Raw genomic sequence first — 16,562 nt, 5'->3', positions numbered from 1 at the left:
TGTTTGATAAAATGATTGAAAATATGATTAGCAGTGACTCCTCGTAGCCTATGAGAGACGTCTGACCCAAATTCTACAACAGTTAATCCATGACTTCTTTTATAAAGAGATGAAGTACTCTGGATCCTACACTTCCCATAATGCACTTCTTAGTTACAAACTTTTTCTCGACTTCTTCTCCAAAGAAAATTTCTGTTTCAAACTTCTCATCTGCTGTTCTACTCTTCCCTGCGGAAAACTTTCAAATGCTAAGTGGAGATATATTTATTCAACATCGTCGTCTCCACTCGTGATGTCTGCTGGTTTTACCTTTATGAGTTTTTAACCCTCGTGCATCACTATGGACATTTTTGTCCATTTGGTCAAATGTTTCCTCTTCATCTGGTCATCATTTTGTCTGTGTTAGTGCATATGGCACACATTTTTGTAAGAAAGTTTCTCTCTTGACATATTTTGGAATGCAAATTAAAAAAATTTAATAGATCAATAGAACACTGTGAAACATGTTTACTACCCTCTGAAGTCACTAAGGACAAAAAATGTCCACTTACAAAAAACTGCTATAAAGATAGAACAGATTAACATTTTTTTCTACTTTTTTTTTGCATAAATCTCTTAAACAACTCCAGCCCTGCTCAAAACTACCAAATATTGAATAATTATCAGGAATTTAACCCTTTAAATGCTAGAATCATGTAATCAAATTGGCATTTAAAGGGTTAATTTCCTGCTAATTATTCTAATTATTAAAAATATCAATCTGTTCTATCTTTATAGCAGTATATTATATTTAGTATATAATAGTATATAATTAGTATATATTTTTCGTCCTTAAGAGTCCACTTAAGAGGGTCGTAAATTAAACTGATGCCTGAGGGTTAAAATAAGGTTTTTATTTCATTTCAGAAATGAGTTCAAGTCGTGTGGGAGCTGCTAGACTTCACTCTCTGATATCTCTGCTCAGTAGAAACATTTCTTCCATCGTGCCTCATTCTCACCACTTAACAAGATAAGGGGCTTCGTACTTCTGCTGCTGTCTTGGTTTTTTTTTTTCATCATTCACTCTGGAAGCTTCCATGATGTCAGAGAGGAGGAATCTCTCTGTTCTCCGTCACTCTGGACATTTTGGGTTTGTTTTATGGTTTCATTGGTTACTGTAAACCACAAAGGGTCGAGAGGTCACAGAAGACACAAGATTAACTCAACGTCTTATAATCACATGTCCCTTTTTGGCTCCTTCTTCTTCTTCTTTCTGGACGTCCAATCAGGCTTTGTTATGTTTCCAGAAATGGCTGATTCCCCTTTTTTGTGCACAGATCGGGCTCGCTTAGTTCGGTTTCGGTTCGTCTTTTTAAATATAAGTTATGTCATCGTCGTTAAAAGTGATTCAATAAAGTTAAAAAACAAAATGCAGATATCTGCAGGACGAGAAGCCAGCAGCGTTTGTGTTTCAGCATAGCAACAGCACATCCCATAAACCTCAAAACACAGTTTCTGGACTCTGAGGCTGCACACACATGAACCCACTCACCTCTAACACACACACACACACACACACACACAGTACAGATCTTATGATCACAGCAGATCATTCTGTTCTATCAAATAAATCATCAGCCGTTAACTCATCTTTATCTCTTTGAACTCTTAAGTCGGAAAAAACACGTTAAAGATAAATCAATTTGGAAGTGTGTACTAACAGAACAAACACTTAGCTGTGGGAGTGTCACCCACCTGAGGGAGGGGCTACTGCCCTTTGTGATGTCATGAAGGGAGAATCTCCAAACGGCCTGTTTGATCACACATTTTCTGTAAAGTGGAGCAGCACCTTTAAACTTTCCAAACATTTCCTGTCATTCTTTTTTGCTCCTTTCCAATAAAGGGAGAAAAAAAGAGCGTTTTTATATGTACAGCTTGCTATCCAGGCTAGCGCTACTGTTAGCTGATAGGTTAGCACTTGCTAGCCTCCCGTTTTCCCTCTCGTGCAATTCTTTTAATTCTCGCTCCAAAAAGAAAAATAGTGACAGCCAAAATGCAAAACTGGAGGTTTCAAAACTTTAGACCCAAACACATGGTTGAAGTCATGGTGGCTGCTGTGCATCCACTTGTTTTTTAAAATTCAGATAAATCAGCTAGTCGAGTGTGTTTTCAAAACCTACCTATGGTTCCCTCGTAGTCCTCCGACTCTGTGCCGAGGAAGCTGTCGACCTTCTTCACAGCCGCCATCTGGACCTCCAGGTCGGCCAGGTTCCTCACCACCCAGTTCAGGTAGTTAGTGACCTAAAGAGGAACACAGAGAGAGAGAGAGGGGGGTCGGTTATAAATAATAATGTTTATGTTGAGTGTAAACCAGGGTGGAAATAACCCACTGAGGGGGGTACCGATGAAGTAAAATATAAAAATACACAAAGAAGTCGACTCACAGTGAGGGCGTAGGTGAGCCCGAGGCCCACCAGGCCGTTGACGGCTCCTTTCTCTACGTTCCAGATGGACAAGACGGCTGCAGTGAGCACGATCACCGCCCCGAGGTAGTCCTGCACAAAAAGAGGGGAACCGTTTCATTCTTCCTGTTTTTTAAATCTTCAACTGATTATACAGTTTGAGTGCATTTCACATTCCTGCTCAGTGAATGTTTCACTTTGATATGATAAGTGATTTAATAAAAATGGCTCCTCACCGTTCGGACCTCCAGCCAGCGGTTGGCGGCGGACAGAAACAGGTAGGCCGTGTTGTTGGTGTCAGTCAGCTCCAGCATGCGCTGTTTGAAACGAGCTTCATGTCTGAAAGAAAACATTTTCTTTTTTCAAATCATCCCCTCCAGTCTTTATAAAAACACACTGCTGCATCTTTATGTCCTCCAGCATCCTGTTTCCATGGCAACAGGGAGTCATAATGATGATAGTGGAGAGATGTCCAAACAGAAGGTATGACAGAGGGGGGGCTGATCGGAGGCTGTAGTCCTCGATGCAGCGTCAGTGGGTTTGAATCTGACCTTTACTGCATGTCGCCCCCCCCCTCCACCCACCCGACTCTCTCCTCCCAACACTTCCTGTCTCTCTCTCTTCAGCTCAGAGAACAAAAAACAGCTCAGCTGATATTCCAGCGTTTGACTCCGGCTTTAGAGGGTGAATAATGAAAACGGGAACTAGACCATGACTGCCAAGAATCTGTCCCAACGGCACACTCACTGTTTCTGTGTGTGTGTGTGTGTGTGTGTGTGTGTGAGTGTGTGTGTGTGTGTGTGTGTGTGTGTGTGTGTGTGTGTGTGTGTGTGTGTGTGTGTGTGTGTGTGTGTGTGTGTGTGAGTGTGTATATGTGTGTGTGAGAGGAAGAGGAAGTCCTGAGGGAAAAAAAATGTTTAATGTTGGATTATGGGGACGATGGGGGAGAGAGGGTGACGACAGAAGTCCAAGAAGATTCTATTACTGTATATTGTATGTAACGCTTAAAATGTGTAATTGTTTGAAAGCGCTTGAAGTTACGTATTTGAGGTGGAAGAGATTAGACCCAAAGCATAACAAATGTGTTTTTCTCACAGTTACAAACAAAAAAACATAAGATAAAAACTTCCCTTTCTCATACGGTGTCCCCCAGAGTAAATAATAAGATGGTTTTGTACCTGAAGGCTCTTATTGTGGTGAGACCCTCCGCCGTCTCAGAGAAGTGGCAGAGCAGAGGCAGCTGAGTGGAGTCATCGAGGTCCTGCAGGTCTCTGAACCACAGAGACACAGAAAGTGTCAGAGTACTGCACCTTAAATTCCAGATTTACTTAAATACTAAACAAAGACATTTTTTCTATGTGGACTCACTTTGAGGCCACCCTGAAGTACTTCTGGATGAAGTAGAAGGCCACCGCGATGGGTACCAGGGCGATGAGGAAGGTCTGAGTGATGCAGGAGATTACCCCGATGGCCGACAAACACAGCAGCGTGGATCTCGTTAAAGACTCGAGCGTCGGAGGAATGTGCTGAAAGAGAAAGAGAGACGCAGACGTGGGAGTGAAGTCAAAGTCCTCGTCGATTCAAAAATACTGAACAGTTCAAAAGAATTGAACATTTGGACGTCTGCACACCTGGTCTATGATGTTGGTATCAGCTGAGAATCTGTTGAGGATCTGACCCAGAGGAGTGATGTCAAAGAACCTGAGGAGAGACAGAGAATATATAACTGAGCGAATAGAAACGCTTGAAAGCTACTTTTGCATTTACGGTCGGAGCAGTGTGTGCTAACCAAGATGGACTCCTCCATGATGGCGGCTACAGGAGAACTACACCAAAAAAAAATAGACAATCTGACGGCTTGACTTGAGGTCTGAAATCTCAAACGTGCGCACAAACTTTAGGAAAGTAATTGAAGATGTGCGGAAGGAAAAACGCATCTTGAGGATCTTTAGGAGGGAGCTAACCGCTATGCTAACCGGGTCGTGGAGCTCGAGGGCTAAAGCTACCACCATGTGGGTATAGTCGGAGCTTTTAAAAAAGTGTGTTGTATGATCTCAAACATCCTTCAATAAGACTTGGGGCCTTCCTAATAGACCTTATTAGAGACAAGCTTTCTAGCACTCCTGATGATGCTAGGGACACAGCTTGAGCAGAGTTAATTGATGGAGAGAGACCCCCCCCCCCTCCTTTTTATTTACTTTTTTAATTTTATTTATTTACTTTTTAAATTGTATTTATTTACTTTTTTAAATTGTATTTATTTACTTTTTTAAATTTAATTTATTTACTTTTTTTATTTTATTTAATTCCTTTTTTAATTTAATTTATTTACTTTTTTAAATTGTATTTATTTACTTTTTTAAATTTAATTTATTTACTTTTTTTATTTTATTTAATTCCTTTTTTATATTTTATTTATTTACTTTTTGTCGAACTGAATGTATTTGTGTATATGTATGTATTTAAATATATATATATTTGTATTATTATTATTATAATTTTATTCTTTTTTTACGTATGTGTCTGTGTCTACTTGTATTGTCCTATTAGTATCTATGTTACGACAGTCGCTAATGGACGACTACTTTAGGAAGCTGGGAGGGTAAAATGGGTGTTTACTATTTTATTGTCTTGTTTTTCTGTTTAATTGGGGCTTTTTGTTTTACTATATGCAGATGATCTGATTTACTCCTATGTGACATCATGTTGTACATCTGTCTGCAAAAATGTAATAAAAAGATTTTGAAAAGAAAAAAAAGTGTGTCTTGTGTGTGTGTGTGTGTGTGTGTGTGTGTGTGTGTGTGTGTGTGTGTGTTATGTGTACCTGATGGGAGCGTGGATGATCTTGTTGAGCAGGTTGTGGTGCAGGTTGGTCGCCGCAGAGAGACCCAGAAACTCCACGGTGAGGGAGGTGATGAGACACAGCGTGATTCCAGCCGCACACAGGATGATAAACACTTGCAGGTGGTAGGAGTCGTTCTGCAGGGTCACACACACACACACACACACACACACACACACACACACACACACACGTTTTGTCAGTAGATGACATAATAAGGTGATAAGGTGAAAGTTTCACAGTATCGTCTCCACCTCTGTTTGAGCGCTCGACGTGCTGTTGCCGTTCATCGTAATGTTGTGGTTGGTTTTGGCCGAAGTCCATTTCGCTATCCAGTAGTCGATGGCGACGATGACGGAGTGTTTGAGGAGTTTGGAGAAGATCATCAGGAACACCATGAAGAAGCCTCCGGAGGACAGGTAACGCCAGCACACCTGAGGAGAGAACGCAGCGTTTAAGAGTTCAACAATCTGATACAGATGTGTGCAGCTGTGTGGACTTTATGGATTTACCCTCCATGGGATTTTGGATCTTCTGTTAGTGGTTGTTGACATGTTGTCGTCCTCTTCCTCCTCCTCTTCTTCCTCTGACAGGATGAAAAAAATCAGCTGTTAGATCAAACCAACGTTGAATTCTTTCAGCGAAACATTTTCATGAAGAATTTACCAAAAATATCCCGTTAGCCACATTTCATGAAAATGATCAAAAAGTGCTAAATGTGTTACCTTCATCTTCGTCGTCCGTTTGGTTCTTGGCCTCTCTGGAGTAAAAAGCTCTTCTTAGTGTTTTCCTCTCCAGAGTTGTTTGACTGTCCTGCTGGATGTCCTACAGCAGAGCAGAACAAAATAAAAAAAAGGAGCACTATTTCATTTTTTGAACCAGGCTGTAAACATTTTAATTTCTGCTTTTTTGAATGGGTGTGTATGTGACTTCCTGTGCTTCTGCAGCCAGCCTCTAGTGGACACTCGAGGAACTGCAGGATTTTGCAACTTCAGCATCGGCTTCATTTTTTTCAACACTAGAGGTTTCCGCTTACTTTTGACATTTTTTGAGTCAATCTCTTGACTTTAGACTCATCTGAATTTAAATTAGTGTTTAACTGATTTTAGAATTAGTTGCCTGGAAAACCTCCTTCACAGTGATCGGTAACCAGAGTTGAAAACAGGTAGCATTACCTTCTCTAGCTCCTGATCTTGTCTGTTCATCAGAGTCTTCCAGTGATCGTAAAGCTCCACGTCATGAGTCTGGATGTCCTTCAGAGTCCCCTCTCTCAGAACTGAGCCGTCCTTCATCGCTATGATCTGAACAAAGAAACAGAAAACCAAACATCCAAAATGTAAAATAAAACATGTTGAAGTCGTGTTTGTGTTTAAGTCTCGGGGGGTTTGGATTCTCACCCAGTCTGCGTGTATGAGGTACTGCAGTTTGTGGGTGACCAGGACTACAGTCCGTTTATCATCCTGCAGGAACTTGAGGATTCCCTCCTGCATCAGGTGATCGCTGAGGTGGATGTCCAGAGCGGAGAACGGATCGTCCTGTGAGACAACGAGCAGAGAAGTTAATTCATTTAGAAGCTTCTATCGTCCATGTTTTTAAAAGTCACATATTATGTAAAACACACTTCACCATGTGTCTCGAGTCCGTCTACAAACCCCCCAATGATGAGAAAAGTCCATCCTCTCCGTCTTTTACCTGCTCCACGTTTCAGAAAATGTGTGATCAAACAGGCCGTTTGGAAATTTTCCCTTCGTGACATCACAAAGGGCAGTAGCCCCTCCCCCAGGTGGGTGACACTCCCACAGCTACGTGTTTGTTCTGTCCTCTGAGTCTACCTTCTCACCGTAAACAATAGGACATGGAGCGAGAAAGACAGAGTACACCCAAGCTTTTCCAGAGAGGGGGTGTGGTCAGACAAAGCTAATTTACATATTTAAAGGTACAGACACAGAAACAGCCTGTTCTGAGCAGGGCTGAAATGGAGGGGTTTATAGACATGATCAAATACCCCCCAAAGACGATTATGTCATCAGAATTGATACACCATTGGCCATCTAAATAAACCATGATTGTTTTGAATTGCATCTCTTTGATTTGTTTTTGTTGGTGTGTTGGTTTGAAGGTCTTTCCTTTCTGTACAGTGTGTAGGGGGATGAGATCGGATGGACCATGTGTCTGCGAGGTTTTGTATGTTGCTTTTGTGTTTTGGATGATTTAAAATGTATCACCTCTTACGCCTCTCCTTTTTTCATCACATTTTCTCTGCACACATTTTGTTTTCTTCAACATCTGGATATGAAATGGATCCTCTGATAAAGACTTACACATAAACACTTAAACCTCTGCGCGTCTCTCCGGCTGGGTGTGCCACTGCTTCAGAGTGCGTGCTAAAGTTCTGTTAATGGAGCTCTGCTTATGATTAATTGATGTCTTTAAAGATTATGCATAATTCAATCTTTGAGATCGGATCACGTTAATGAAAGGAAAACATCCCCTCCTCATTAAACACTACACTCTCAAACATTACACATTCCTGTTTCCACCGCTCCAGACATTACAAAGAGTGATGAGCGAGTTAAAGAATGCCACTGATAGCTTTTTAAAGTGGATAAATTCTAAATAATCAATTAAAGATCGCAGTGGCAACAGGAAATGAGGCGTCTACTGAGAAACTCATGACGGCAGGGCGGCGAGAGAAGCGGACACCTCCTCATCCCAGAGGTCAACATGCATTATCTGTTGTATCATACAGAAATACGGAGGATTTGACAAAATCCAGTGAACAGAGGGCGTTCCTTAATCTAATTCAGCTTTACATGACAAACTATATTGTATATACACTCCTATTATCAGTGAAGACATCTCAAAACAAGCCAGCAGCTATTACAAATCTTTAAAGGTCACATATCCTCCTCCTCTTCTTCAGTGTAAATAAGTCTCAGAGCTCCTCTTCAACATGTCTGTGAAGTTTCTTGTTCTAAATCCACTCTGATCCTGTATTTGATCATGTCTATAAACCCCTCTATTTCAGCCCTGCTCAGAACAGGCTGTTTCTGTGTCTGTACCTTTAAATATGTAAATGAATGTGCGTTCTCGCTCCATGTCCTATTGTTTACGGTGAGAAGGCAGACTCAGAGGGCAGAACAAACACCTAGCTGTGGGAGTGTCACCCACCTGGGGGCCCTTTGTGATGTCATGAAGGGAAAATCGGCAAACGGCCTGTTTGAGCACACATTATCTGAAAAGTGGAGCAGGCAGAAGACGGAGAGGATGGACTTTTCTCATCATTGGGGGGTTTGTAGACGGACTAGGGACACAAAACACGGTGAAGTGCCTATCACATATGTGAACTTTGATTCGGGTTTTGGAGCTCACCAGGAAGACGATGTTGGTGTTTTGGTAGAGAGCTCTGGCCACACAGATTCTCTGTCTCTGACCTCCGCTCAGGTTGATACCCTGAATCATAAAAACACAAGAAGAAACACAGAAAAATATCAGTAGGACCACCCTGGTTAAATAAAGGTTAAAATAATCAAGAACTCACCGACATATCTCTTTAGAAGTATTTAAAGTGTGTCTATACTTACCCTCTCTCCAATCTCTGTCTGGTCTCCAAAAGGCAGCAGGTCGATGTCTGGCTGCAGAGAGCAGGCATCGATCACAGCCTTGTACCTGAAATACACATCGCAATCACCATGGTAACAGGTAAAGTTCTCATTAGAATAAAATCCAAGTCCTACCAAATCTAGAGCATCCGAGAGTGACTGATGTTTAGGGCGTTAACATGTACAAAATAAACCCAATATTCCTAGAAAGATGTTAAAATCAGAAATGAAAATACAAATATTTCATAATGACGTTTGTCCATGAGTTAACAGCAGATACATTTGACTTTGTACCTCTGTTTGTTAAAGGGGCTGCCGAAGGTGATGTTTTCCTCCACTGTGGCGTTGAGCAGCCAGGACTTCTGGGTAGCATAGGCCACAGAGTTTCTGTTCTTGCTGGGTGCATCATGGGAAACGGAGGCAAACAGAGAGAGAGGTAGAGTAAGAACTACGAGTTCTGTCTTCATAAAGCTTCAAAGAGCAGGAATACTGATCTGTGATCTGTGACCGATGCAGTGATGCAGATCGATTCAGAAATGAGCTTTTTCATGGTCTTTGAAAATTCAAATAAACACTCTCAAGAAATTTGAGCATTAAAAGCCCAGTTTCCACCAAGGTTCAGTCCGGTTCAGTCCGGTTCAGTCCGGTTCAGTCCAGTTCAGTCCCGTTCGGTCCAGTTCGGTCTGGTTCGCTACCGCAAAAATGTATTGGTGTTTCCACTTTCAACTTTGGGAATGGCACCAGCAAAAACTATCCATACTGTTCTAATCTTTTGCTTCTTTTCTTTGGGGGGGGTTGCCAAGCGTACCGATCCGACCTTAAAGGGTGGAGCTAGAAACCCTGCAGTCCATTGATTGGTCAAAAGTATCGTCACTTCCTGTGCAACAGCGGTAATAAAGGAACAACGCTAAAAGGCGCCATGTTTAAAGATCCCATTGAGTAATTTCAAGGATTCTCTCAAACAAAGCTTGTCGTCTTCTTGTTGTGGTAAATAGAAGAAGAACATGCCAAGAAGAAAGAAGACAAAACGTTGGACATCTTCGGCTCACGTTCTTCTTCTTTGTTTAATTTTTTGGCGGGCTACACTTTGTCACGCTGCTATGATTTCATGCCATTACGTAGCTGATGTCGCTATCTCCATCCAGTTTACACCTAGCTTATCAAGTAAGGGTACGGTCGGCATAAAGATCAGGGTGAACCAAACCGGACCGCTTGGTGGAAACGCAGCGTTTTAATCTAATGTCAGATCAGTTCTCCTGTCCCTAACCAGCTTTATAAATGGGACACCCAATCCTAAGAGAGAAAAGAAAATAATGAGGAGGGGGATTATGTTTCACCGCAACATGAACGTATAGTTTGTCAGGCATGAGAGAGAAACATGGAGAATGAATTGGGGTTAATTGTAAGCTGCAAAACATCAACATGAGCAACAACAACAACAACGACAACAACAGCCACGATTGCGCCGGCTACAGCAACACAAATAAAAACAGGAACAAGGGCACCAACCACAGCAGGAGCACTTTGCTGGGAGTCTTTGAGAACAACTACATCGACCCAAAGCTTAAAGAGACATGTAGGTACCTATTTGGCCCTCCAGACCGTTTCATTTAAAGTGTACATATCATCCCCCTCCTCCTCCTTTTCAAACAGTCCCCTGTGGTCTAAATGAAACATCTGTGCTGTGCTTTGGTCCAAATATAACATGAATCAAGCACCAGAGGAGGTTTGTGACCCTGTATAAACCAGCGCTCTCAGAACGCTCCGTTTTGGTGTGTGTGTCTCTTTAAATGCAATGAGCCCCCCCTAAGTTTTCCCGATAGACATCACTCCTCTGTAGCGAGAATAAAAATGGCAGACCTGAGTAAAAGTTTGTTCTCAGCTGGGGGTGAAGTCCATGGGTGGCGATATCAGGGGAGGGAAGGGGATTTTTTTATTTACCAGAATCCCACTGTGACATCACAAGGAGAGCACATTTGAAACAGATCATTTTTCTCTGTGTTGTAAGACTTATGCAGACCACAAACAAAGGACTGGATGGATTTATTTCACATTTTGTGGGTCAGTAGACACTCAGGTTACCCAAATATATGTTCAGAAACACTTTAGAAGAGGATTTTTCAGAATACGTTCCCTTTAATAACTCAAGAAAACAATAATGTTTTCAATAATCTGAACATCTGCGCTACCAGGAAGTATCTAAATGTCTTAGCTAAAGTCGGGCAATGACTCCCAGCATTTAAACACAAACCACTCAGGGGTCAGAACGCACCAAAACCAACAATGAACTCAATGACGGAAAAAAGAGGCGGAAGAACACAATGAGGAGGAGGCAGCACACGGTAAAGGCTGATGAAGTTCCTGAACACACACACACACACACACACACACAATGACAAAACGCCGCTGTAGCAGGAAGATTACAGAAGCAGGACTTTGAATGAGGGGTGGAATTAAATATTGAAGTGGCGATTAATCGTAGAGGCGTCCTATATTGATATGGCACTCTAAAATGATTTTCCTGATCATTTGACTCACTGTGTCACAGCTTCCTGACTCCTCACAGTGGCGTTTATTAAATTACAAACTGCTGCCATATTTTGTCTCTAAAAACACTGATTATCAAAGAATCCCTTGAAAGTGATTTAATCAGTAAAATGGGCCACACATGGGCCACAAAGATGGTATAGTACCGTACCTTACCAAACTGTACCATGCCTTATCATATATTATTGTACAGTGTCTCCTCATATCAGACCATACTGAACCTACCCTTCCTTTAACTAGCGGAGTTTGACCCAAGTGATTTGACAACTGTCCTGTTTACATCACTATTCTCTACTAAACTCTATAATATAGAGAGGATATAGAATCTATATCCTACGTTTCTATTTCTAGGAACTATTCTTCTTCTTTTTTTAAACTTTAGTTTCCTCTTCTTGTTAGAGCATTCAGAGCATGACCGATTCTGCATCAATCAATTATGTATAGTCCAAAAATACTTTATAGCCTATTCTGTATGTAAAATAACTACTATGTGCATAAAAAAAACACCTTAACCCCTGCATTAAAAACTTTGAGTCCGTATTTTGTATGTGTCCATGAACAACACAGCCTGAAATACTCTGGGAAATAATTTCGATGCAGTAAAACAAAACTTTTGTCCTGAGAAGAGGTAAAAAAAAAAAAAAAGGGCATTAAAGTTAATTTAAATGAGTAAAAAAGGAGGAGAAATGAATGAGGGGTCATTTGGGATCACTTCACATCAGTACGGTAGACAGGAAACAGGAAGGAGAAACGTATACCTCCGGAAGTCTTCCTCGGTCGTCTCCGACTCTGACCAACTGTCAAAGTCACGTCAGCGTGTTAGAATAACCCCGACAATCAACTGTGTGTATATTTGTGAGTGAGCGAGTGGGAAGACAAATCACAGATAGAAGAGAGAAAGCTGCTTGCTATAAGCTCGTTTCTGCCGACAGAGAAGAAGAAGAAGACAAGACAGAAAACATGGAGGAGACGGACAGGAGAGGATTTTCATGCCCTGGTAATGAAGACGTGATGCTAGCCTGCTAACCGCTAATCGAATTAGCCTTTCCCACCCAGAGAATAAGAGCTGTGTTAGCGATGCAGTCACCGTCTCTCTGTTATAATTAAGTTTCTCGAGCTGTGGGGCGTACGTGTGATAATAGGTTCAAAGATTAAGCACATCCACGAGGCCTTCAGAGAGTAAGAATATGTGGAAATTAGCGCTGTCTGTATTTTGTCCCTTCAGGCTCTCCGTAGATACTCGTCCTCAGTGTCTCCCTGTAGTCTCAGTGATGTTAAAGAAGAACCCTGCTGCATCTTTGAATGTCTCATTTCACTTTAACAAACTCTCAGACAGCTCAGCTGACGAGTCCAAACTCATATCCACCTTAAGACATCACACATTGACCTTGTGACATCACACATTGACCTCATGACATCACACATTGACCTTTGTTACCGTTCCTTTGAGCTGTTTGACCTCAGTTTGGGATCCCTAACCACTTCCTGTTTCTGTATTTAAGTTAACTTTGTAACCTTCCATGTAACAGAAGGGCTTTACTTCATTTCAAAATAAAAGCACGGTTGAATTCAAACAGCAAGTAAAGTACTCTCAAGTTAAGACAGTACAACATTTCAAAATAAAAGCCTACATTTTTTTAATTTTTAATGCAAAATTAATGGAATTTTAAACATGCCATTAACAGCGATTTAAGTTCATGTTGTAACCTTTGTTCTACTGGAAGGTCCTTACTTTATTTCAAAATAAAAGCACGGCTGACTCCAGCTCCTTTTTTTTCCTCCTGTATATAATATAATTCATTGCTATAATTATATATATAAAATGTTGTAACCTTTACTTTTTTTTCAGAATGAAAAACACATTTCTATCCAAACAGGAAGTAAAGAACCCTTAGGTTAAATTTTTATTACTCATGGATGACATTTTTTATTGTTTGACATTTATTGAAATATTGAAGGTTCCTGTAATCATTCATTAAAAAATCTAAAATAAATGTTGTCACTACTCTTAACTTCCTTCTGGTGTGTTAGAAGAATACATCTTTTTAAAAATGAAGAGAAAGAGAAGACAGATGGATCAAATGTGAATGTAATGGTTTGTAGTCCATGAAAATAAAAGATGTTTAAGGAAGACGAGACCAGAGAGAGAAAGTACCTGAAGTTCCACTCGTGGACCATCTCACAATCAGGCAGCCTGATGTGGCGAGAAGGCAGGAAATGAAGAGATAGAAACCAAACATACCATCACCATCACACACACACTGAGCTAAAGTCACACAGAGAGGGACACAGATGTGTAAACACACACACTCACTGCAGAGGTTAGGGTGCAGCGCTGCAGGTTACACATGTGCAGCTATAATCGACAGGTTTCAGACTCTTTTTTCTTTTTTAAGCACGGAAAAGAAAGCTGCAAATAAAGTCACAGACATGATGACAGGAAATTAAAACGTGGAAAAAAGTGGGACTCCAGGGAGAAATCTTTCAGGAAGTTAAAAGCAGAGTTTGACGATCCTAAGAAAACTTGAGAGCTTTCAGCTACTCACAAAAACCAAAGCTGACATTAACCTATGAACCTGAAATTTAAAAAAAAGTCGTCCTTCCTGCTGAAAGGCTCACAGATGTGATCGTGTGTTCAGTATTAGCTTCGCTGTAAAAGCTTATATTTGAATGCAAATTGACAAAAAAAACGTTTTTAAACACATTATTTCTCTTCTTTCAATCTGAAAAACAAGATCCTGTGAATTCCTACATAGGCTGTCTGACAGTGTAGCGTGCTAAACACCGTGGTAGTAGCTCCGTCTGTGGGGACTTGGGAACCAGAGGGTCACCGGGTTCAAGTCGCGGTGCTATATAAAGTAAGTTCTTATTATTAAACTCTGAGACACTTAAGAGTTGAAATGTTGCGTGCAAAACATCAGAATCTGGTTAAGCTCACGAGCAGCACAGCATGACGTTTAGCTGCATCTCTAAATAAAACGTAATATGTTCCTGTAAGTGATGCCGTTCTGTTCTTACTTGCTCCAGTGGACTCTTCCATCGATGGTCTGCATCTCGCCGAGCATGGCCAGCAACAGGGACGATTTCCCACAACCCACCTGGCCAACGATCATCGTCAGCTGACCTGAAGAGACACATACGAGTTCATTATGTGAATGTGTATTCAGAGTTATAGTGGTTTGTCATATCGGCTGCAGGCTTCTCTCTTATGTAGAACCTGCCAATGCACTTTGGGGTCGTGAGAGGTTCAAGTCCTCAAAGTGGAGGTCAGAGGTCAAAGGTGGTTTAGTTACACAGCTATAAACACATACTATTCAACTACTGAAAAACTATCTGAGTTGACCCCGTCTTAAAGGTCACATATTCTCCTCCTTCTCAAAAAGTTTAAATAAGTCTCAGAGCTCCTCAAAACATGTGTGTGAAGTTTCTTGTTCTAAATCCACTCTGATCCTGTATTTGATCATGTCTATAAACCCCTCTATTTCAGCCCTGTTCAGAACAGGCTGTTTCTGTGTCTGTACCTTTAAATATGTAAATGAGCTGTGTCCGACCACGCCCCCTCTCTGGAAGGGCTCGGGTGTCTCTGTCTTTCTCGCTCCATGTCCTATTGTTTACGGTGAGAAGGCAGACTCAGAGGGCAGAACAAACACCTAGCTGTGGGAGTGTCACCCACCTGGGGGAGGGGCTACTACCCTTTGTGATGTCATGAAGGAAAATCTCCAAACGGCCTGTTTGAGCACACATTTTCTGAAAAGTGGAGCGGGGGAAACAGCAGCAACACTCGGCTGAACATACTCCTGATGTTCTTAGTAGTAGCATAACTGGCATAGCGAGCAAGTCACTTCCCAGGGGATGGTACGTGTGTGTGCGTGTGTGTACGTGTGTGTGTGTGTGTGTGTGTGTCATACTACACTGTCCATCTGTTGGCAGCCTGCTCAACATGACATGGTCTCCTGACATTTGATATGTCAGTGATGTTACTGCAGCATTAGGATCCCAACAGTCGGCGCTTTCTGCACCGGCAGCACCCACAACCTCCTTTTCCAGAGCGATCTCATTGTTGCTAGGTTACCAAAGTTAACTTCTGCCTTCCTCTGTGATGTCCGTTAGGTGTGTTTAAGCTCTGTGTGTTTAATATTTACTTCAAGCAGCTGGTTTCTTGGAGCTTAAGCATGAATGTTCCCTTTCAGAAATAAAACAAACGTCTCCATCCAAACGTTTCTATAAACGATGTTCAGCCGATGTGGAGTCATTCCTCCTACCTGTAGGGATGCGGATGTTGATGTCTGACAGCGTGGACAGGGTTGCTTCCCCAGGTGAAGAATCCATTGCTCACCTGAACCAAAACAAAGAGACAGAAGTTTAAAAAACTAAAGTCAAAGATGAATTTACTCTGCAGCTGAGGTCTCTCAGTAACTTCACATTTTGAAACAAACTCTCAGTCTAACCCTGAGCTCAGGCGGGTAACTCTGAGTTTACACTTCAAGAACAGCTGATTTAAGCAGAGCCCGATTAACCAGCCAGCCAATAATAACGCCGATATCAGCGTAACCAGTGACTATCGCTATCGGCTAATTTTATCGCAGATATGCGGCCATTTAACTAAATTTATACAACCAGTCAGATAGCATTTTATTTGAGTTTCATTGTCTTAAACTAGCAGTAAATCTTTCACCAGCAGAGGGCGCTATATGGATTGCAACACGCACTATCACTCTCCAGAGTGTCAAGCGTCGACACAACATACATTGCAAAGTTACTTTCCAGTTGAGTGACCATCTAATCTACGATTTATCGGTATCAGATTTTTTTCTCCCCCCCAATATCGATATCGGTATCGGCCCTGAGAAACCCCAAAATCGGTCGGGCCCTAGATTTGATTTCCTTTCGGTCAACTCTGAGTAGGTTTCACTCGCAACTATAAAAAGACAACATCAATGGAACCCTGATACTACGGGTCACCATGGCAACAGAGGCTATGATTTGTTATCAAGGAAAGTTAGACTGCTGAATGACTGACCACAGCTCGGGATTTTCCTCGTTTTTGTTGCATTCTTTGACTGGATTGTTGCAGAGTGAGGCTTCAAGGATGCAGTACAACATTTCCTCTTCTACCCCCCCCCGAGGTTA

The 16,562-nt window shown here is 41.6% G+C and overlaps 1 protein-coding gene across 1 annotated transcript in view; it reads right to left on the bottom strand.

The window, feature by feature from the left end:
* LOC109976325 (ATP-binding cassette sub-family C member 9-like) overlaps positions 1–16,562 on the bottom strand; it is a 40,676-nt gene that overhangs the window by 10,207 nt on the left and 13,907 nt on the right. The window contains 20 exon segments of the mRNA XM_065951363.1: positions 2,152–2,280; positions 2,424–2,534; positions 2,678–2,780; positions 3,620–3,712; positions 3,810–3,967; positions 4,073–4,142; positions 5,266–5,420; positions 5,538–5,717; positions 5,796–5,869; positions 6,009–6,108; positions 6,459–6,584; positions 6,681–6,818; positions 8,656–8,736; positions 8,868–8,952; positions 9,180–9,281; positions 12,191–12,229; positions 13,588–13,626; positions 14,451–14,556; positions 15,695–15,734; positions 15,736–15,768. Coding sequence (XP_065807435.1) covers positions 2,152–2,280; positions 2,424–2,534; positions 2,678–2,780; positions 3,620–3,712; positions 3,810–3,967; positions 4,073–4,142; positions 5,266–5,420; positions 5,538–5,717; positions 5,796–5,869; positions 6,009–6,108; positions 6,459–6,584; positions 6,681–6,818; positions 8,656–8,736; positions 8,868–8,952; positions 9,180–9,281; positions 12,191–12,229; positions 13,588–13,626; positions 14,451–14,556; positions 15,695–15,734; positions 15,736–15,768 — 1,962 coding nt within the window.

Source organism: Labrus bergylta, chromosome 23 (assembly GCF_963930695.1).
Source record: "Labrus bergylta chromosome 23, fLabBer1.1, whole genome shotgun sequence".
Taxonomy (NCBI): Eukaryota; Metazoa; Chordata; class Actinopteri; order Labriformes; family Labridae; genus Labrus; species Labrus bergylta.
This window is presented reverse-complemented; position numbering and strand designations above follow the sequence as displayed.